General features: G+C 42.2%; 2 protein-coding genes across 2 annotated transcripts in view; both read right to left on the bottom strand.

Moving 5' to 3' along the window:
• Positions 1-15780, bottom strand: part of LOC124049094 (junction-mediating and -regulatory protein-like) — a 72424-nt gene extending 56644 nt beyond the window's left edge. Inside the window, exon 1 of the mRNA XM_046370439.1 lies at positions 14226-15780. Within this exon, the coding sequence (XP_046226395.1) occupies positions 14226-15125 (900 nt within the window). The 5' untranslated portion in view covers positions 15126-15780. The remainder of the gene's footprint in view (positions 1-14225) is intronic.
• A 3582-nt stretch (positions 15781-19362) lies between these two features.
• Positions 19363-24211, bottom strand: LOC124049093 (betaine--homocysteine S-methyltransferase 1-like). Its single transcript, XM_046370438.1, has 8 exons — positions 24053-24211; positions 23350-23482; positions 22082-22194; positions 21658-21849; positions 21351-21498; positions 20900-21082; positions 20558-20786; positions 19363-20317 (listed from the first exon to the last, which is right to left on the bottom strand). The coding sequence occupies exons 1-8, from the start codon at positions 24074-24076 to the stop codon at positions 20137-20139; spliced, it is 1203 nt and encodes a 400-aa protein (XP_046226394.1). The 5' UTR covers positions 24077-24211; the 3' UTR covers positions 19363-20136.

The following is a 24211-nucleotide window of genomic DNA, read 5'->3' as shown; positions in this document are numbered from 1 at the left end:
AGACATCCAGCAAACTAGCCACCAAAATAAGTAGAGTCAATTGTGTTTGTCTGCTTAGGTTATGGTTTGTCAGGTTTGCTAGGTGCAGATATTCATAGGCTATACATTGCCTTGTTTTCCTATTATTTGACAGCTTAGCTGTTGTGTTAACCTCTTGCTCCTACCTGACACGCAGGCGTCCCATCTAGACATCTGGAAATGCAAATGCGCTACGCTAAATGCTAATAGTACTAGTTAAAACTCAAACGTTCATTAAAATACACATGCAGGGTATTGAATTAAGGCTACACTCGTTGTGAATCCAGGCAACAAGTCAGATTTTTAAAATGCTTTTCGGCGAAAGCATGAGAAGCTATTATCTGATAGCATGTAACACCCCAAAAGACCCGCAGGGGACGTAAACAAAATAATTAGCATAGTCGTCGCTACACAAACCGCACAAATAAAATATAAAACATTCATTACCTTTGACCATCTTCTTTGTTGGCACTCCTAGATGTCCCATAATCACTATTGGTTCTTTTTTTATTAAAATCGGTCCATATATAGCCTAGATATCGATCTATGAAGACTGTGTGATAAACGGAAAAAAATAGCGTCTTAGTAACGTCATTTTTTTTTATTAAAAAAGTTGCCGATAAACTTTCACAAAACACTTCGAAATACTTTTGTAATGCAACTTTAAGTATTAGTAAACATTAATAAGCGATCAAATTGGTCACGAGGCGAAGTATATTCTTTAGCTGTCCATCTGGAAATAATGTCCGGGTAAATCTCAACCAAAATATCCGGTCGGAGACTTGGAACAAATGGCTTGTCTCTTCTTTGTTTGACCAAGAAACAAAGCCTAGGCAAATGACAAGACTGTTGACATCGTGTGGAAGCTGTAGGTATTGCAACCTCAGCCCCATTTATTGTGGTTCGCCTTTATCAATGGGTTGAGGTGGCGGATGGATATATATTTCCGTTTTCAGTGATCAGATTTTCCTGCGCTTTTCTATGAAACGCACGTTCTGTTATAGTCACAGCCGTGATTTAACCAGTTTTATAAACGTCTGACTGTTTTCTATCCACACATACTAATCATATGCATATACTATATTCCTGGCATGAGCAGCAGGGCGCTGAAATGTTGCGCGATTTTTAACAGAATGTTCGAAGAAGTAGGGGGTAGGAGTAACAGGTTAAGGTAGATGCCTATGCAGTGGAGCTCATATGATATTGAGTTGGATATTTAATTACATAGCCAGCTAACAAGGTGCTTGTTTTGTCCTGTTTCTACCGATGCAATTACATTTGGAAACTGTCCCATCTTCGTAACTAATCAGTTAACATTGGCGAAATCTCGAGTTGAGAATTGATTGAAGTGAAATAGAGAGCGGGAGAGGGTGGGAAAGTGTGGAATGGGAGGCGTGTAACTGTATCACACAATTTATTATGGGAAACCCTAAGAGGTGATTAATAGGTTGAGAGAAAGAAAGAGACCGTGTGAGAGGGAGAGAGAGTATGTTCCTGACTACAATGGTATCCTATTTGTTGCTCCTCTCTTCTCCCTCTGTTACTCTGTTCCTCTAGGTCAGGGAAAGTGAGGGAAGTGATGTGGAGAATCAGGGCTTAGCAGCAAAAGGCAGGGAGGAGTTAGAGATGACTGGAGTGATAGATGTGGAGCGAGGCAGTGGGAATGGAGCAAGAGGAGAGTAGAGGGAGAGAGGAAGAGGAGAGTGAAAAGGATCAGGAAGGGGAACAGGGAGAGGAGGAGGGAGACAGAGGAGGGGGAGAGGATGAAGCAGAGGGAGAGGATGAAGCAGAGGGAGAGGATGAAGCAGAGGGAGAGGATGAAGCAGAGGGAGAGGATGAAGCAGAGGGAGAGGATGAAGCAGAGGGAGAGGATGAAGCAGAGGGAGAGGATAAAGCAGAGGGAGAGGATAAAGCAGAGGGAGAGGATAAAGCAGAGGGAGAGGAAGAAGCAGAGGGAGGAGAAGAGGGATAGCACACCCGAGAGGGAAGCCTATGTTTCCATGGAGTATGTCTGCCCAAAGTCTTACCATTCACCCTTGTGCCAGACAGCCTGGGACGAAGGTGACAGTAGCAGGATTTTTGGAGTTGTCTTTAACCTCTCTGGGTAGGGGGCAGTATTTAGAATTTTGGATGAATGAGGTGCCCAATGTAAACTGCCTGTTACTTAGGCCCAGAAGCTAGGATATGCATATGCATGGTAGTACTGAATAGAAAACACTCTAAAGTTTCCAAAACTGTTCAAATAAATGTCTGAGTATAACAGAACTGATTTGGCAGGCGAAAACCTGAGGAAAATCCATCCAGGAAGTGGGATATTTTTGATGTGGGAAATTTTCAGTTGAATGCCTATACAGTATTGAATGCCTATACAGTATTGAATGCCTATACAGTATGTATTGGGATAGGACCAAAATGTCAATTCCTATGGCTTCCACTAGATGTCAACAGTCTTTAGACATTGTTTCATGCTTGTATTCTGAAAAATGAGAAAGAACGAGACCATTTTCTAAGTGGACTGTAGAATGAACCAGAGCTGTTTTGCGTGACCGATTGCGTGCCGTTCGTTGTTTCGAAGACTCTATTGTCCGGTTAAAATATGATAAATTATTTAGACAATGGACAACCTGAGGCTTATTTATAAAGATAATTTGACATGTTTCTACGAACTTGACAGGTACAATTAGGGTGTATTCGTCTGCATGTCATGACCACCTTTGAGCCAGTGGATTACTGAACAAAACGTGCCAACAAAACTGAGTTTTTGGGACATAAAGAGGGACTTTATCGAACAAAACAAATGTTTATTGTTTACCTGGGACTCTTGTGACTGCAACCGTATGAAGATCATCAAAGGTAAGTGATTAATCTTATCGCTATTTCTGACTTTTGTAATTAATTTACTTGGTTGTAAAATGTTTGCATGCTTTTGTAAGCGGGGCGCTGTCCTCAGATAATCACATGGTATGCTTTCGCCGTAAAGCCCTTTTGAAATCTGACACAGTGGCTGGATTAACAAGAAGTTCATCTTTAAACCGATGTATAACAATTGTATTTTTATACATGTTTAATTTGACTATTTCTGTATTTTGAATCTGGCGCTCTGCAATTTCACCGGATGTTGGCCAGCTAGCGTCCCACCTACCCATAAGAGGTTAAGTGGTTGGAACTTATATCTGTTCCAGAGCTTGTAATGGATTACAACAAGAAAATGGGCGGGGTTGACCATCTTGACCAACTGAGGAGCTATTACAATGTTGGACGCATAGGCAGAAAATTGTGGAAATATGTGTTTTGGGGGTGCTCAACATTGCCATCATAAATGTGTACATTGTGTGGGGGACCCTGCAAAAGCCCCTTCCCAGAAACCACAGGTGCTGGTCCATAAAGGCATTCAGAAACCACTGTTAATTACAAACACATCTACCGGATATTGGAGGTTACTGATGTAATCCTGGTTCAATTAGCCAAGCAAAATGTTTGTTTTCTGAGTCTCTCGCGACCGCATTTTCAAATCCGACGACCCCATTTTCAAATCAGGCGACCCCACATTGGGTCTTAGGGCTGACCCCATTTAGTCGACCAATATTCTTTTAGTCGAGCAGTCACAAATAAAAAAATTTAGCACGAGACACCTGTCGGATTCACACCTGTCTGGTCTAAGTAGACTAATCCATTGTAGAGGCCGCAGGATGGCACACCAGTATCACATTTACCGTTAAATCCCATAATTGTTTATCTAAATTGTTTGTTTAGTTACGGTAATTTCTGTTAACCTCTTAAGTCGACCCTCTACTTTTTCGAACATTCTGTTAAAAATCGCGCAACATTTCAGCGCCCTGCTACTCATGCCAGGAATATAGTATATGCATATGATTCGTATGTGTGGATAGCAAACACTCTGTTTCTAAAACTGGTTAAATCATTTCATCGAATAGCGCAGGAAAACCTGATCACTGAAAATGGAAATAAATATCCTTGCGCTTACTTCCAGGAATTGTTCAAAGTGAACCGAATTACATGAGACCGAGGTTTCAGCGCCTACAGCTACCACACGTTGTCTAGAGTCTTGTCATTTGATTCACAATTGATTCTTGATCTAACCGGTTCAAGGGAACTCCTTCCCTCCGTTCTCCGACCGGATGTTTTGGTCGAGCTCTCTCGGCCATGTTTTTTTCCAGACGACACCTATAGAAGTTACATCGCCTCCTGATGAATTTTATCGCTTATTAACGTGTACTAATACCTAAAGTTGCATTACAAAAGTATTTCGAAGTGTTTTGTGAAAGTTTATCGTCGACTTTTTGAATTTTAAAAAATGACGTTACGTTATGAAACGCTCTTTTTTTCCGTTTATCATACAGTCTACATAGAACGATATCTAGGCTATATATGGACCGATTTAATCGGAAAAAAAGACCCAATAGTGATTATGGGACATCTAGGAGTGCCAACAAAGAAGATGGTCAAAGGTAATGAATGTTTTATTTTTATTGTGCGGTTTGTGTAGCGCCGAATATGCTAATTATTTTGTTTACGTCCCCTGCGGGTCTTTTGGGGTGTTACATGCTATCAGATAATAGCTTCTCATGCTTTCGCCGAAAAGCATTTTAAAAATCTGACGTGTTGCCTGGATTCACAACGAGGGTAGCTTTAATTCAATACCCTGCATGTGTATTTTTATGAACGTTTGAGTTTTAACTAATACTATTAGCATTTAGCGTAGCGCATTTGCATTTCCAGAGCTCTAGATGGGACGCCTGCGTGCCAGGTAGGAGCAAGTGGTTAATGCATTCAATATATTATTATTATTAGTCTTTTACCGTTCTCATTGTCGGTGTGGACACTTTTTTTGCGGACCACACAACCTAGGCTACATTTCTGAGGAACATGTTTTGGTGTATTTCATTCCATTTACAAGTTGCCAATTTATGAATTGTCTTTTGTTTGAAGCGCTCCTGTCAATGTTGATTAAGGGTGCGCCCCCGATTTACGCATAGAAGTAGGCCTAGGCAACCGGCACAAAAATATAGGCCTATAAATGTTCACATATGGGGATCTGATAGTATTTCTGATTGTCTTAACTCACCACCACTGTGGAGCTTCTCAAAGTAATTTCTTATTCACCTCAAACAGCAAGTAAACTAAGTCTGTTTTTACATCCATTGAGAATGACAATAGTTCCTCAACGTAGCCTATTTGAAAAAGATTTCCAGTTCTCTTTCGATAACCACTTGTGTGAAAGGAGGAAAAAAATGTAATGCTCTGATCCGGTGGAAACGTCATAAAATCGGCCTACCTGATTACTTCTTATCCGTTGCGCAAATAGCCTACAGCTGTGTCTGTCAGGAGCTCACTGGCACAGGAAACTCTGAAGGCCAAGAATATTTTCTACAATGTTGCAAGTTTGCTAGTGCCAGCTTCAGGCCAGACCAAGTTGATAGTTGATACAATGCTTCAAGTTTCTTGCAGACAGGCCATGAGTAGACAATGTGATTTATAAGATATTTATTTTTAAAATCTGAATATTTTCAACCTGCAGGCTGCAATGTTTTTATTTGTTGGCTTTATGTAGATTATTTTTTACACAGTTAGCCATTACAATTTGTATTAAACATATGATAATGATTGAGGTACAAAGACTTTATTATAAATTTAATAAAACGATTCCACGAAAATGTGCATATGAAAATCATAACTGGCACGGAAATCCGTAGAAATGGTAAGATTGAGTGCCACTTCAAATAGGAAAGGTTGCCGACCCCTGGTGTAGCCTATTACCGGCAACTTCAGGAGGATAACGGCAGAATCTGCAAAGGCCAGCAGCAGCTGGAGGAGGGGGATCGGGAAGTTTTTTTTCTTCTGGCTAGGTTACCTTGATCTCTGGCTCCCTTCAGTAATTTGCGTGTCTAATTATTTACATCACAGAGTGCTTAATTAAGGCATCAGACAAGCTCCGTAGCCTAGATATAGTTGATTTTATTAAAACACACAGGGTTTGTCTATATATGGAAAAATACATATTTTAACATTTAAAATGGTCACTCTTGGTCGACCAAGATTTTTTTTTTATGCCAGTCCTTCATTGATTGAATAATCTCCTAACTTTCTTTGCCACACAGAGGCTCTATGACTGTAGGGCCCCTTTGATGACTTGTGATTGGGCGACAACAACAAGCTAAGCGCCACTCTCATGAAAAGCATACTGTACTGTCTTTGTCCGCAGCATACCATTTCTTCTCTCTATTACAATCAGCTGTGAAGGGCTGCTTGAATACAGAGGGGAGACGATGTTGTGCTGTTGTTTCTTAGTATTCCTAGCACCAGAGTAAGGCGGAAATGCAGTCAGCATAAATGTGTCAACATGTTTGAGGTGTTGGGAGCTGCATAGGCCATTGTTGAGCAGTGGCAACATACTGTCAACATTTTATCCACAACTCTCTGTCCATCGCCATTGTGATTTACTCTGAAGCCAAAATGTTCACAAACTATGGAGGATCCTATGGAGGATCCTCCAATTCTGGCTTAAAATTCTTGCCATCGTACCCCACTGGGCACAGACTTCAATTCAACGTCTATTCCATGTTGGAAATTACATCAAAACAACATTGATTCAACCAATGTGTGCCCAGTGGGACAGTTCCCGGCTGCGACTCAAAAGGATAGTTTGAAATGCAGCAGTTAAGATCCAAATTGTTATTACAACGTGCACATAGGCTCTAGTTGTTTTAACAGAATAGCCTAATAGCTCAGATTTACTCGAGTCAATGGCATACAATGCAGCATACCATAGGCATAGCGTTTACATTTTTTAAATATGTATTCATTTGGGTTCACAGTGTAGACCGAAAGGAGGTCCCTGTACCAAACGGTTTGGTAGCAATATGTGTAATGTTACAAAACATCAAACAAATATACATTTTAAACCATATTGAAAGTCAACAGTTTTTTTGCTTCAATAGTGTGATCAGGGGCTTGGAACTAAAGTTTTCCTTCACAGAAAATACATTAGCGCAACACATTTGGCAGAAAATACTGTAGCTTAAGTGCAACGCTATTTGGCTAGCAGCCACACAAGCAAATCAGCTTACAATGAAAAAGCAAGGTATTTTGGCCAGAAACTATGCAAGGCCATCAAATTTGCAATGTTTATCATAGAAGGAAAGTGGGCAGAAACCATGCAAGGCCATCATATTTGTAACGTTGATCATAGAAATAAAGTGGACAGGATATTTCCTAATGTTTTGTTTGAAGTTAATCTTGCATTTTACCAGACAAAAGTAGGCTACACTGAGAAAAGCACCACAGAAAAGTAGCTACACATCAGTCAGAGCACTGTGTGCTGATTGAATGCCCGTATGTGAATTCTCATCGAGTGAAGTGCAAATAAAGCACAAAATTAGCAGTTACAAAACACAAGATATTTCTAATGCATATTATCTTTTCTGTTAATATGACCCCTGGTGGTGCATTCTTTTAGGTCACGAACCACTTTCTTGAGTTCTCTTTGATTACCTTTGACTATTTTGAGGAAGTGTATACTGGCTACAGCATCTCAAGATCTCAAGACATTCAGTACTATTGCAGCTTTTTTCTTGCTTTGAAGGGAGTACGCGAGCACACTCGTTCCGTTCCCCTCCCCAAGTTTGGATAGGCGCCAGCCGAAACCAAAACATGCAGAACGCTGCGTTTACACAGGCAGCCCAATTCTGATCTTTTGCCCAATTACTGGCAAAAGAGCTGATCTGAATGGTCAAAAGAGGGAGAGGGGGGGGAAATCGGCATGGCCGATTAATTAGGGCCGGTTTCAAGTTTTCATAACAATCGGCCGATTACATTGCATTCCACGAGGAAACTGTGTGACAGGCTGACCACCTGTTACGCGAGTGCAGCAAGGAGCCACGGTAAGTTGCTAGCATTAAACTTATCTTATAAAAAACAATCTTCACTACAGAATCATAAAACACGGGACGAGATGTTAAAAACTGTCCATTGTGCCAATAGATGGAATGCACTCGCATGAGATTTGCCGTGATGTTGACAGAGTGGCATGGGAGGTTTATTTCTTAGACTGGGGTAAGATGTCAATTTTTGGGACACATCCTCAGTAGTGTGCCTTCGAATCAGTGGGTGTTTCGGCCTTTAATCACTAAACACCCTCATCAAAGGTGGCCAGCTAAAGGGTGATCAAGCCTTAGCTTGTGTCCCATGCCCAATTAAGATGTCCCACAGGACTGTGCAAGGCAGGGGCGTCCTCTTCTCTGAGCCAGCCATACAGCTGACCGCATACCTCATATGCCCTCCTCAAGTTGGAGGGATCTGAATTGAGTTCTCAGGTGGGGGTGAGGGGTCATGAAGTTATAGCCCAGCAAGGGTCCTTCCGTTTGATCCAGATCCACTGGCTACCTCTTTCAGCTGCTTGAGAAACTGCTCTGACGGTCTGCCGCAGAGCCTGTCCATGGATTCCAAGTTCTTTCAGCAACCTGATGATGGAAGAAGCCACGAATCCTCTGCATCCCACTTCAACTGGCCAGACTTTTGCATTCCAGCCACGCTGAGTTGCGTCTGCTGCCAACTCTGTGTAACGCAGTTTCTTACGTTCGTAGGCCTCTTCAACAGAGTTTTCCCACGGGACTGTGAGCTCTATGATGTACACAGCCTTTCGTGAAGGGGACCAGAGTACCATGTCTGGCCTAAGGTTGGTAGAAGCAATCTCAGGTGGAAAAATGAGTTGCTGGCCAATATCGACAAGCATCTTCCAGTCCCGGGCCATAGCTAGGTGTCCAGTTTCTGGCTTTGTAGGAAGATACTTGGGCCTTTTCTGTCCCTCCCGGATGAATGTTGTTGTTTTGACGGGATTGCTTGTTTTTGGAGGTAATGAATTGGTTGCACTCCTCTTGGTCTCAAGTGCTGCAGCCAGGCTCTTGAGGACCTGATTGTGCCTCCAGGTGTAGCGGCCTTGTGAGAGGCTGGTCTTGCAACCTGTCATTATATGCCTGAGAGTCGCTGGAGCTGGGCAGAGGGGGCAGGTCGAGTCCTCGCCATACCATTGATGTAGATTTTTGGTGATGGAAGCACATCATAAACAGCTCTTATGATGAAGCTGATGTTGCTTGCCTCCATTTGCCAAAGCTCACTCCAGTTGATCTTTCTCCTCTCCAGGCCTTCCCACCGCGTCCATTGCCCTTGTTTAGCAAGAGAGACAGCCTTTGCACTTCTTGCAGTCTCCTCCTGTCTTCGCACCTCCTCGACCACCAGCTTCCTGCGTTCAGATGTTGTTGCCTTATGGAACGTTGGTTTGCTTGCTGCCAGGCCAAAGCCTCCTCTTCCATGCTGGATATTCCCCACAATGTCTTGGTGTCTCAGGGCTGATGTTGCTTGCTGCACAGCATTGGATGATGTCCATTTCCGTCCAGTTTGTAGGGGAGGTGCAGCCTTGCTAATGGTCTGGTCTTTGGAGTCCTTCAATGTCATCTGAAGTCTTACTTTAGAGCACTTGTACTCCTCCGTTAGACTTGTAAGAGGTAGTTCAAGGACCCCTTTGCCATAGAGGCCGATGTTACTCAGGCATCGTGGGACACCCAGCCATTTCTTCACGTATGAGGTAATGGTTCGCTCCATCTTCTCCACTGTTGTTATTGGGACCTCATAGACGGTGAGTGGCCACATTACCCGGGGGAGAAGTCCAAACTGTAGGCACCAGAGCTTGAGCCTCCCAGGCAGTAGGGTCTTGTTGATGTTCTCAAGACCGTCGGCGATGTCCTGCCTTACTTGCTGCACTTGATCTTTATCCCGGAGGCTTTCGTTGTACCATCTACCCAGGCTCTTGATGGGTTAACTACACATGATTGATGATATTACTGGGTTAACTTCACTAGGGTAGGGGGCAGCATTCGGAATTTTGAATGAAAAGCATGCCCAAATTAAACTGTCTACTACTCAGTCCCAGAAGATAGGATATGCATATAATTAGTAGATTTGGATATAAAACACTAAAGTTTCCAAAGCTGTTAAAATAATGTCTGAGTACAACAGAACTGATATGGCAGGGGAAAACCCGAGAAATCCAACCAGGAAGTACTATTATTTTGAAAGCCTGTTTTTCCATTGAAAGCCTATCCACCATACAAAGACTTAGGACCCAGTTCACGGTATCCGTCTTCCTCTACATGTGACCAGTCTTTAGGCATTGTTTCAGGCTTTTACTCTGAAAAATTAGGGAGATGCAGCACTTTCAATCATTGACTAATGGAAATTTCCATTCATCAGCCATGCGCCCTGATCGTGAACTCTCCTTTCTTGTTTCTCCTTTCCTATTGACGAAGCTTTTGTCCGGTTGAAATATTATTGATTATTTATGACAAAAACAACCGGAGGATGGATTTTAAACATCATTTGGCATGTTTCTACTCATTTTTATTGTACTTTTTAAAAACTTTTGGTCCTGGAATTAGTGCCTTCTGCATTTAGATTACTGGACAAAACGCGCAAACAAAAAGGAGGTTTTTGCTCATAAAGATTGACATTGTCAAACAAAACAAACATTTGTCTAACATGGAGACCTGAGAGTGCCACCAGATGAAGATCATCAAAGGTATGTGATTAATTTAAATGCTATTTCTGACTTTTGTGACATTCCTTGGTTGGAAAATGGCTGTATGCGTGTCTATGGCTAGCTAACATAATCACAAAGTGTGCTTTCGCCGTAACGCGTTTTTGAAATCTGACACAGCGGTTGCAATAAGGAGAAGTTTATCTATATTTCCATAAACACTTGAATAGTTTATCAATGTTTATGATGAGTATTTCTGTCATTTTATGTGGCTTTCTGCACTTTCACCGGATGTTCGTTTGAGACAATGCATTTCTGACCACAGCGCACCAATGTAAACTCAGATGTTTTAATATAAATATGAACTTCACCGAACAAAACATACATCTATTGTGTAACATGAAGTCCTATGAGTGTCATCTGATGAAGATCATCAAAGGTTAGTGATTAATTGTATCTATATTTCTGCTTTTTGTGAATCCTTTCTTTGGCTGGAAAAATGGCTGTGTTATTCGGTGAATAGGCACTCACCTAACATAATAGTTTGGTGTGCTTTCGTCGTAAAGCCTTTTTGAAATTGGACACTGTGGCTGGATTTACAACAAGTGTATCTTTAAAATGGTATAAAATACATGTATGTTTGAGGAATTTTAATTATGGGATTTCTGTTGTTTTGAATATGGTGCCCTGCAGTTTCACTGGCTGTTGACGAGGTGGGATGCTTACCCACGTACCCTAGAGAGGTTAACCAGCATGTCCTGCGTTGCATATAATCAATGCGGTGCCTGTACATTTATCGAATCACAGCCTACTTCGCCAAATGGGAGAGGATTTAACAAAAGCGCATTCGCGAAAAAAGCACAATTGTTGCACGAATGTACCTAACCATTAACATCAATGCCTTTCTTAAGATCAATACACAGAAGTATATATTTTTAAACCTGCATATTTAGTTAAAATAAATTAATATTGTCTGCTAACATGAACTAGGGAAATTGTGTCACTTCTTTTGCGTTCATTGCACGCAAAGTCAGGGTATATGCAACAGTTTGGGCCGCCTGGCTCGTTGCAAACTAATTTGCCAGAATTTTACACAATTATGACATAACATTGAAGGTTGTGCAATGTAACTGTAATATTTAGACTTAGGGTTGCCGCCCGTTCGATAAAATACTAAACGGTTCCGTATTTCACTGAAAGAATAAACATTTTGTTTTTGAAATGATAGTTTCTGAATTTGACCATATTAATGGCTCAAATTTCTGTGTTAATTATTTTATAATTAAGTCTACGATTTGATAGAGCAGTCTGACTGAGCGGCAGCAGGCTCGCGAGCATTCATGCAAACTTTACTGCGTTTTCCAGCAGCGCTTAGCAATGCTTGCTCACAGCACTGTTTATGACTTCAAGCCTATCAACTCCTGAGATTAGGCTGGCAATACTAAAGTGCCTATTAGAACATCCAATAGTCAAAGGTATATGAAATACAAATTATATAGAGAGAAATAGTTGACGCATCATAATTGCTATAATAACTACAACCTAAAACTTCTTAACTGGGAATATTGAACCACCAGCTTTCACATGTTCTGAGCAAGGAACTTAAAAGTTAGCTTTTTTACATGGCACATATTGCACTTTTACTTTCTTCTCCAACACTGTTTTTTGCATTATTTAAACCAAATTGAGCATGTTTCCTTATTTATTTGAGATTAAATTGATTTTATTTATGTATTATATTAAGTTAATATAAAAGTGTTCATTGTTCATTCAGTATTGTTGTAACTGTCATTATGTCACGCCCTGACCGTAGAGAGCGTTTTTATGTGTCTATTTTGGTTTGGTCCGGGTGTGATTTGGGTGGGCAGTCTATGTTCTATGAATTTCTATTTCTATGTGTTTGGCCGGGTGTGGTTCTCAATCAGCGGCAGCTGTCTATCGTTGTCTCTGATTGAGAACCATACTTAGGTACCCTTTTCCCCCACCTGTTTTGTGGGAAGTTAACTGTCTTTGTTCAGGGCACATAGCCCAAAGCCTCACGGTTTGGTTTTTGTTCTTCGTTTGTCGGTGGCATTTTTTAATAAAGAGAAAATGTACGCTTACCATGCTGCACCTTGGTCCAGTCCTTCAGCCAGCCGTGACACATTATTACAAATATATACGTTTTTTAATCTTTTTTTTAATCGGTATCAGCTTTTTTTGGTCCACAAATAATTGATATCGGTATTGAAAAATCCTAATCGGTCGACCTCTAATGTGAAGTCACTTTCAGGCACCTCCACACACACTAGATGAGGCATTACCCTAGTTGTTTTATGAGCTTCATTTACCTACAATATGAAAACAGTGTTCGGTCTCTCTCTCAGTCCAGGAAGTAACACCTTACGGAGTCAAACCAGGTCATCATTGCAATAGGGAATACACAATCTTTCCAGTAATAACCTAATAACCTCCATTGCCATCAACATCATTCTTACCCAAGTTTTTCCATAAAACCAAAGGACAGTGTACTCTTCACACAGTACAAATCAGTCCACGTTCAGCCAAATGTTTATACATTTGTCATAACATAATTAACATTAGCTTACCTAATAACAATCTAGTCCTCATAATGAGTGAAACACCCTTCTGTAACGCCAAGCAATAGCCTGATTCTGAGTCTTATTTGCACCGGTTAGTCATGCCCTGTCCTAGCCTGATCAGATGTTCTGTGGTCTGACTCAAAACACACACACTATGACAGAGAGATTGTGAAGACAGACATATGGGGATGGAGAGATAAAGAGGGAAGCATGAGCGGATAGTTTTTATATAAAGTGTGCCCTAGCACTTAAAATAACGATGATGATTATAACAGGGTGATAGGAGCTGCCCTGAAGGAGGAGCTTTGGTCTTTGTTACTAGCACTGGTCTTTGGTCTTTGTTATGAGCACTGGTCTTTGTTACTAGAATGTTGATTGTCCTTGTCATCATAGGAGCCATTCAAATGATAACATTCAAACTAAGTTAGCTGAACTGCATGACTTAAGTGTGGTGGACCCATACCCCATTATCCAACTATAACCATGGACTCCACTCCACCTAGCAAGCCAACTGGATTGTCAGGGCAGGATCATATTACAGGCCTGGGACTGTGGAGTTTAGAGCAACAGATGTTTATTTCACTTTTGATCATTATCCATTTCACTTGCTTTGGCAATGCATGTTCCCCATGCCAATAAAACACTTTGAATTGAATTGAGAGAGAGAGAGGGGGAGAGAGACGACCATGTGGTTGGGTGACCCTGACATGCATTTTGGATCTCATCAGCCCATGGACACAGTGTGTGTGTGTATACAGTAATGTACAGTAATGCCAGCTTAACACAATTGTAAACACAGTAAGGAGTGTCAGGAACTTCTCCAGGCATTCTCCTTCATGTGAAACACAAACTCTTCATTGTGAGACCAGAATGATGATAATATGATGGCATGAAATCAATTCTCTTGTGTTATTCAAAATTTATGGCAGCAATTTTCTAGTGTTAGTCATGCAGAACAGTTGAGGATTAATGTAGCTACACTTGTTATTTTTGTCTGGAGACTGGTTGTTCACAACGTTTAGCTATTCCCCAATAAAACATGGGTGCTGAGAGACAGGAGTAAAGTTTTAATTTACCTCTTGGAGACGTTTCTTGGTCCTCTGGAGAGCATCCTCATAACCCTTCTGTCTCAGCTCACTCATACTCTCATAGTACTCTTCTGAGTCATCACTCTCCGTAAAAAGCACCTGAGCAAGGATCTTCCAGCCACAGGTGTCTAGAGCATGGCCCAGGTACACCTGGAGTTGGTAACACAGGGCATCCGTTTCCCGTTGGGACACCTCCGGGGCCCCGAAAAGCACCGTCCACATGCCCACCGGCTCCTCAGGGAAGGGGGGCAGACAGGGCTCCAGGTCCGAGTTGACCGCGCAGAGTTGAACGTGGGCTGCCCGGACGTCCTGGAAGGAGAATAGCCCGGCCCAGCTGTAGCCCTCTCGGCTGCTGTCCGACTCCTCTCCGTCGCCATCATCCGGAGAGCGAGGCAAACTAGGGACATCCGCTGGTTCCAGGACCTCAATGTCGGTCACCTTGCAGGACACGATGTCCCACGACCCCAGTGTTTTGATAACACTCTCGGCTGGCCTTGACGAGGAACCCACCGCCGCAGTTCTCTCTCGAATGGGGCTCGTTGTCGTTTTTATTTCTTTCGGGCTGACGTTACATCTAACTTTAACCAATGTGGAGATGTCATCTTTCCTTTTGGTAGGACTTTTTATTGGAGTTTTGTGTTTGTCTGCCTCGGGGGCTAGTTTGACGGTGACGGGGGATACGAGGTCGCATTCGACAGTTTCCAATAGCGAATCCCGAAACGCTGTCCGTTTCTGTACTGTTCTATTGTGGCAGGTTATGGCGAACTTTCCCTCAATCTCGTTCCAAGCAACGATGAAAATGAATTTGTGTCTTTCCTTTTCGTCGAAAACATTTGGTCGAACGGCCACCCAGTCCGACTCTACAGAATCCTCCATCATGAATGGCATCTCATCCAGCCAGTAAAAACGGAGCTAGTGAGCTCACACACAAATACCCCTTTTTTACAGTTCGCCGTTGAAGCTAAAAAGGCTAGCTAGCTACGTTAACCAAAAAGATTACAGAAAACCAGCCGTGGCTAGCTTTGTGTACAAGCTTTGAGTTGATTACCCTCTGAACGTTGCGCAGATTTTCCTCAAATCAGACATCAAGTAAAGGAAATATTTCCGTAAAAAGCTTGCCTACATCCATAAGAACAAAACAGACACGAAAAGCGTAAGAGTCGACTTATGTCGTAAATTGGCAGGCTAGTCATCTCTCCACCTGCCTCGCTCACCAGCCTGCTACATGCGCTGGATGGCTCCCTTTGTGCGACTACAGACAATGCACAGCCGCGGTTCCCATCGTCACGTGTGAGGATCTGTTTTACAAGCCGTGAAACGGTTGAGAGCTGCTGTGCTGTCAAACCCGGGGGGATTTTCTGAACAAACCACCTTTCTGAAATGTTCGGAAATACTGTCTTTACTGTTTCTATTTTGTTAATAGTCCAAAGACGAGATGTCCCTCTTTTCCATCCGGCAAATTGTTGTTTTGATGTCGCATCTTTACCTCTTTCAAACGTTTTTCTTCCAACTGCGAAGTGTTGTGACGTAGTTCTGCACGAGGACCTAAACATCTGCACGTGGGACACGCAGTGGACGTGGTGACGCAGAAAATTTACAACAAAACATGTCAAATGTAGCCTACAAATCCCTATTTATTTTAATCAAATCACTTTTAATATAAACCTTTATTAATGTGTTATAAATCATGCATAACACAACTAGTACTTGCCCTGGCAAGTAATCCTTTGTGCTCATACAATTTTCACTCTGTCAATGTAACATATATATGCCTGCATTGAACTAATACATAAAATAATAACAAAGGCACCATGACATAATAGCGTCATAGCAACAAGCATGGTGGTGACAATTTGTTAAATAATCTAAGCAAAATATACATATTTCATTGACTTCAGACCATTTGTTGCCAGTGACAGAATCAACTGAATGGTTAGGTTACTCTCATTTGATGTTTTGAGGACTCACCATTGAACATCTGTTTTGTTTATTTGGGAGGTGTTTAATTAAATGACAGACGTTTCCACTTTTCTTTTTTCTTTATTTAACTAGGAAAGTCAGTTAAGAGCACATTCTTATTTACAATGATGGCCTGTCAAAAGGCAAAAGGCCTTCTGCAGGGACAGGGGCTGGGATTAAAAATAAAAATATAGGACAAAACACACATCACGACAAGACAACACTACATAAAGACCTAAGACAACATAGCATGGAAGCAACACATGACAACACAGCATGGTAGCAACACCACATGACAACAAATGGTAGCAGCACAACATGGCAGCAGCACAGCATGGTAGCAAAACAAAACATGGTACAAACAAACTTTTGGCCATTAAGCTACAATATATTTTGTAAATCATGAATTAATTCGTTTTTACTTGCTGCTTTTACCTTTGATACAGTCATTGTTTGTTATGATGATACTGAAGCCTACTGGGGATTATAGTGGGCCAGATGGTCCAACACTGCCACCTACAGATGATAGTTTACTTAACAGTAGTATACTACAAGGTGATTTCCATTTTGTCCACTTGATGGCATACTTTGTCTCTAAAATGTATGCAGTTAAACTGCTCTAGTCTACTCTAAACCAAGCAGTCACACTATATGGCAGTTAGGTAGAGATAGCCTACCATGTAACAAATTGCATAACAAAAATATATAAATCATTCTGAAAACTAAAAGATACATTTCCTGGAGGAATTTTTGCTTTTGTGAACGGGTGGCAGGTAGCCTAGCAGTTAGGAGCTTTGGGCCAGTAACCAAAAGATTGCTGATTCAAATCACTGACAATACTAGGTTTTTAAAAAACTGCCGATGAGCCCTTGAGCAAGGCACTTATCCAGAGTGACTTACAGGCGCAATTAGGGTTAAGAGCGTCTGCTAAATCATGTTTTCCTAAACTCAGTCCTGGATTTTTGATATTCCTGCAGGATATGGTAATTACTGCAGGAATCAAAATTATCCTAATTCGTCAAGTGTATTTACACATACTCAGAATTTTACTTGGTAATATGGTGCTGCTAGTGACAGAGAACATTTAGAGATAAGAACTCTAAGGCAGGGTTTCCCAATCTCGGTCCACGTTTTGTTTTTTACCCTAGCACTACACCTCTGATTCAACTAATCATCAAGCTTTTACATTTTGAATCAGCTGTGTAGTGTTAGGGCAAAAACAAAACTCGCACCCCTTGGGGTCCCGAGGACTGAGTTGGGAAACGCTGCTCTAAGGACTCTAAGTCTTCATACCACAATGACTACCACCCCATAGCACACACACCTGTAATCATCAAGTGCTATGTGAGGTTTGTTATTGTCATGTTTTGTCATTTATTATCTTGTCTTGTCCCTGTGCTTCCCATTCTATTCGTTTCCCTCTGCTGGTCTTATTAGGTTCTTTCCCTCTTTCTATCCCTCTCTCTCCCCCTCCCTCTCTCACTCTCTCGCTCTCTCTTCTCTCTATCGTTCCGTTCCTGCTCCCAGCTGTTCCTATTCCCCTAATCATCATTTAGTCTTCCCACACCTGTTCCCGATCCTTTTCCCTGATTAGAGTCCCTATTTCACTCCTTGTTTCCCGTACCTGCCCTGTCGGATCCTCATTTATAATTCACCGTGCTGTGTCTATGTTTTGCCCTGTCGTGTCGTGTTTCCCTCAGATGCTGCGTGGTGAGCAGGTGTCTGAGTCTGCTAGGTTCAAGTGCCTTCCCGAGGCAACCTGCAGTTCTCGATCAAGTCTCCAGTCCGTTCTCGTCTTTACGTGTAGTATTATGCTTTTTGTTTTGTAAAGTTTATTCTGGATTAAATACTCTGTTTTCGCCAAGTCGCTTTTGGGTCCTCATTCACCTGCATGACAGTTATGGCACACATCAACTCCATCATCCCAGACCCACTCCAATAGATCCATAAACGAGGCAATGTCAAGTGCACTCCATACCAGCCTCACCCACCTAAATAAGAGGAATACTGTTCAACACCAGTGTCCCCTCCAAGCTCGACATAAAGCTTAGGACCCTGGGACTGAACACCTTCCTCTGCAACTGGATCCTGGACTTTGATGGTCTGCCCCAAGTGCTGGTAGGCAACATCACCTCTGCCACGCTGACCCTCAACACGTGGGCCCCACAGGGGTGCGTACTTAGTGACCTCCTGTACTCCCTGTTCGCTGCTTAAGTATGGCAATAGTACTGCCCTCGATAGCATGGCGCTGCAGAGAGTGGGGTGGACAGCACAGTACATCACTGGGGCCGAGATGCCTGCCATCCAGGACCTCCAACAGGCGGTGTGAAAGGAAGGCCCGGAAAATCGTTAGACTCCAACCACCTAAGCCATAGACAGTTCTCTGCTTCCATACAGCAAGCGGTACCTGTGCGTCAAGTCTCTGCACACTCACAGGGCCCTACACACACACTGATACTACACACACACACTCCATCTATCATTTGCTCACACACATGATTTTATACTGACTCTATACACAATCATAAACACTGCTGCTACTGTTTATCATATATCCTGATGCCTTGTCACCTTACCCCTATACATATCTATCATTCCCTGCAGACTGTAAATATGGTACGGGAAATGACCATATATTGTACTTTAATATTTCTAGATTGTGTGTTGGTTCTACCTTATTTATATTGTTAAATAGTTATTACTGCATTGTTGGGGTTAACACTAGCAAGAAAGGCATGTCACTGTACTTGACATTAAAACTCAAATACAGACAGGAATTTACATACAAAATGTGTAGGAACAGTCGCAAGGGAATGAGAAGTCGATATACTAATCTTTACAGAGGATGTACAAATTTACAGTATCACAATGCATAGAGATGAAGGGAGTGCTAATGTAGTTGTTTTATGTGCAGTTCAGAGATTGTTTAATGTTTAATGAATGAGATGGCCGGTTGGTGAGGGCCCCAGCCGGTGAAAGAAACTGTTCAGATGATTGAATATTTCTGCAGGACATTTTTTGTAATGGTAGAATGACTGCGTGTATGTAATCATTTTTATTTTGATGTCACAATTTACTGTAATTGTTAACACTTGGTTATTTTTTTATTTCAGAAAACAGTTGTGTGTCTAATGTTTTGATAAGAAATACAATAAAAAGTCAAACATTAAGGTCACGTGGAAGTTTATTAAATAAAACAGTATTGAAGTCAATACTTCCATTTGGTAAGACAATATTTGGCACTAGATTGTGTTCAGAACTAGGCTACATTCTTCAGAGCTAACATTGTGTTCACAGTAGTTAACACTTTATAAGCTTAGGTTTAGATGCACCAGGGATGTATTCATTACCTCTTGCAACGGAAACTGTTTAAAAAAAACAAATGATGAAGCAAGCAGAACAAAACCTAACTGAATTTGTCCAATAGAAACTTGTTTTGATGCCAAATGTTGTTTGGCGTAAACAGTTGTTGCTAAATGTTTTGCAACAGACTCTGCGTAATGACTACACCCCAGATCAACAGCACACTCTGGAGACATGTGGACACAACAACTTTTTTGTTTGTTTCTCTAACACCACGCATCACTGGCTTGATGACTCCTGTAACATTCTGTCCAAGTAAAGCACATATCAAGTTTGAAATGAGAAATCTATAACATGTTACTTCAATTATTACAGAAGAGTATACGATGGTGCTACACTATGTACAGGTGGTGCAAATCTAAATGACAAGAAAAATAACAAAAAAGATGGTTGACAAAAAGATGGTCCTGGAAATCAGGAGAATAAGACTTTATCTGATCATTTTTGGTATGTAAACTTGGAATATGTGGGAGCTCTTCCCTCTGCCTTTCTCACACAATACCACAACACAACTACCACGAGTAGAGAACAGCATCCTCCTGGCTGGTTTACCTCCCTCCTAGCCCAGGAGGAATGTTCAGTGGCTGGCCTTTGCCTTCTCAAACAGGGGCTTGAGCTCGTCCAGGCTGGTGGCCTCCTTGTGCTGCATCAGGTCAGCATGGCCTTTGGTGACACCCCAGCTGTCAGGGGTGGACATGGCGGGACACTTGGGACGGCCGGATGCTGGCTTCAGCTTCTCCCAGTAGTCACGGCGGGCCCTGGGGGAAGAGACGGATGGTCATATGTATACGCCAAATGTAGTTATAAGCTGGTACTAAAATGTTACAGTAGTATGTACATGTAACAATTAGAGTTAAATAATTTAACTCTTGTAATTTTGGACTGGAGTAAGAGCGTCTGCTAAATGACTTAAATGTAAATGTACATATACTGGCACCACTTCGTGGTTCCTGGTATCTTATTAATTTGTATCCTTGTGGTGTATACGGTCTCGTTACCTGGCGCGGACCCAGGGCTTGGTGTGCATCTCCAAGCCAGCACCCCAGTTGCCGTGCTTGACGGAGGCAGGGGGCAGGTAGCCTCTCTCTGTGGCCAGCTCCTCAGCCACAGCCCTGATGTGGTAGGGCTCGAAGCCGCAGCAGCCACCGATGAAACGGATGCCAACGTTGAAGGCCTCTCTGGCGTACTTGTGCATGTCCCACCTGGTCAGAATCCTGGGCTCCAGACCTGGGGGAGAGAAATGTAGTCAGAAGGAGGGAGGCAAGAAAGGAAGAAAAAGGGAAAAAGAACAACTACAGGGCAGGAGAGAGATTGCGATGGAGATGTTATTGTGTGTGTACCGAAGGGGAATTCTGGCAGATCGATGAATCCCTGGCAGTTGCAGTCAGGAGTGTGGTAGGCCAGAGGCTGCACCATGTAGTGGGCCTTCAGCCCTGCCCTCTCCACTCCCTCTTTCATCATCTTCACTGTCTTCACACAGGTCATGGGGTCAAAGTGGCAGTTGATGCCAACAATATTGGCTCCTATAAGCAGAGAGTGAGATGACATTTTGACAATATCACTATTGACACTGTTTTTGGTTTTACTGTCCTTGTGGGGGACCAGAAGTCCTCACAAGGATAGTAAAACAAGGGGGGGGGGGACATGCCACCGGTCCCCACAAGGAAAAGGCGATTTTAGGCTTACAATTAGGGTTAAGGAAATCGAGTTCAAGCTCCAATTGTTTTGGTCCCCAAAAGGATAGTAAAACAAACATGTGTGCACATCTAATGGTTAAATTAAGTCCCATACCAGCTTTGACCAGCCTGACAGCACAATCCCCAGGGCTGACACCGTTGAGGTCTCCATCAGGGCCGATGCACAGGGAGGCACATATTGGCTTCCCGGAGGTTTTCAGCACCTGCACGGCCCACTCTGCCTCCTCCACATGCTCAAAGTACTGCACAAACACACAGATGGGGTGAATAAGTGAAGACCCAAAACACAGAATCCAGCATTGTCCAAGTGAGGATCCATTGAACATAGAAACGGTCAGGTCAAAATGAGATGTTGTGTATAAGAAAATGTGCTATATGCATGTACAACATCACATTCCTACCTCTGCAATCATGAAATCCACATTCTTCTTGACAAAGACATTGAGCTGCCTCTTGAAGATACCCTTGACCTCAGCCTCGCTCTTGCAGCTCAGGTATGAGGGGGTCTGGGAGACCCCACCTGCCACCATCGCGTCACCCTCATTGGCCACCTCTCTGGCCAGGTCACAGGCAGCCTCGTTGATTTGCGCACCCTGGTGCAGCCATTGATTAGTGTACAACCTTATTGATGTAGTTTCAGGTACAGTACAATGTATTTTATATCACTAATGTGAAACATGCCAAGTAGGCTAAACACCAGAAATAATTTATATCAGCACTTTCAGTCATTGGTCAATTTGGCTAAAAGGTCATTACAGTAGCATGGGTCTGGCATGCTTATTCATTCCCCCCTGAGCTTTCCCAACCGAGCAGACAGATACTCACTGTGAAGCGCTGAGCATTACCCCTGTTCTCCAGCTTATCGTCACTGGCGTAGAAGGTGAAGGTCTGCATGACATTTGACCCCGACCGCAGGAACTCACGGTGCAGCTGTCGCACTGGAAGTAAGAGCAATCGGCTTTTGGCTAAGTATTTACAACTTCGACTTAATGCCCTCAGCCTCGTCTGGTTAAAACGTGCACTGTAAAAAGTAACTAGTAGTGTCTACTCCAACAGTCAGTAGAACTAAGCATAAAAGTCGTACCAACTCATGTCAATAAGATTTATCACTTAATGTTTGAGTACTGTTAACAAATTAGGTAATAGAGTAAATAACAATTTACTTGTGTTCTGCTAATCTAAAGTAGAGTTCACAAGTTATGATTATTCAATATTTTGGCAGTCAGGCCAACATTCATAAAATAAGTTGTTCTTACTTGACTATTATGTTTGTCTTTACTTAAAATAAAGTAGTCAGATTGATATTTGAGTAAAACAATGACATTTATGTGTTGTAATAGTTACTTTTTTGCAAGTTAAGAATATTTAGTGCCACATGGCTCTGTTTTGGGGGGATTTGGGGTAAGTCAACATTTCAATAAGCATCCATTGTTTAAGAGTGTTAATAAATAAAGAAACTCATTTCTAAAATAGTATTAAGCAGTTTGTTGTGCTATGATGTGTAATTGATAAGGAACAATATCAAAACCTTTGGGAAAACTGACATTCAATAATGAGACAACCCATTCTCACCATCAACAAGGTAATGTGCCCCACTCGTCATAACAGAAGCTAATGCAGCATCTTGTAATGCTTACAGCTCTACCACCAGTTACCGTTCGAGAAATGAGCACGGTGCCCAAGAAGGACTGGCAAGGGGGGTTCAAGTGGCAAGTCTTCATATGCATAAAACAATGTTAGGCTAAACATTAAGACACCACTGAAAATGAGTAATCAGAACTACTTACACTAGAAAAACATCTACTTAAAGTACTAACCTTTGTTAGGGACACTATGTTCACTGCAAAAAAGATTCATGTTCAAGTAACTTCAATCGTTATAGCTCAGAATACATCAAGTTCATAAAAAAACAACTATTTACAACTTAAAAATATAACAGTATTTCCACAAAAATGTTAGCGGAACTAAATACTTTACAGTGTGCGTCTGGTGGACAAGTTGTAGGCGAGAGGCTGCGCGAACCGCTATGTATTATGACTGATGCATGGTCCAGGCTAGGTAGCCAAGCAATTAGATAAGCGCGCTCATTTTACCAGCCTCGGGATGCTCTGCCGCGGCCTCAGGAGTCCAGGGACCCGCCTTCACGTATCCCCTCTTCTCCAGAGCGAATACGAAGCCCCCATCCCCGATGACAATTTCGCCTGCATCCAGGCGCTCCAGAATGTTCTGCACAAACATTGCGTAATTAGTTGGTCTTTCTCCAAATATGAAATATGCACGCTTAATTAACACGCATAACAGCTCCCTGGATGAAATAAGCTAGCCGTAAACTAGGGTCGGTGCCATCAGGAATCCTTGGGACGTTCTTACCTTAAACCTCAACCATTTTAACATTTCAACTTCAGTGGGTTGGGGACACTTAAAATTTAGCAGTATTACCCAAATTAGTACCACACAGTTGATTCAGGCTATTAACTCATCCACCAAAACTCTTAGGGCAGTGTTTGGGAAACGCTTCTCTAAAACAAAGTTACAGAATATAGTTAAAGTAGAAGTCACAATTGTTCCATCAAACACGCTTTGTGAGAATGTTTTATAGTTGTAAAAACTTACGCATTATAACAAATAACTTCTCAATAATTGAAGCAATACATAGCACATCTGCAAAGGTTCTGCAAAAGAATGCATGCAATTGTATACAGCAATACATAGCACATCTGCAAAGGTTCTGCAAAAGAATGCATGCAATTGTATACAGCCATAATGACGTTAATACAATATTAAGTCGCCACTTACCCTCTTAGCTCCAGCGGGTGCCATGATTATTGGTGATTGCAGTTGTATTTTAGATGCACCTTCTCAACCAACCGCTTCGGCTAGATTTGGTGTTTGAAGCAGTGAAACCTCTGCCTTTATACGCCAAAAGAGAGGTGTGGTGCGCAGTGATGTCACACA

The sequence above is a fragment of the Oncorhynchus gorbuscha genome, linkage group LG11 (genome assembly GCF_021184085.1).
Source record: "Oncorhynchus gorbuscha isolate QuinsamMale2020 ecotype Even-year linkage group LG11, OgorEven_v1.0, whole genome shotgun sequence".
Taxonomy (NCBI): Eukaryota; Metazoa; Chordata; class Actinopteri; order Salmoniformes; family Salmonidae; genus Oncorhynchus; species Oncorhynchus gorbuscha.
This window is presented reverse-complemented; position numbering and strand designations above follow the sequence as displayed.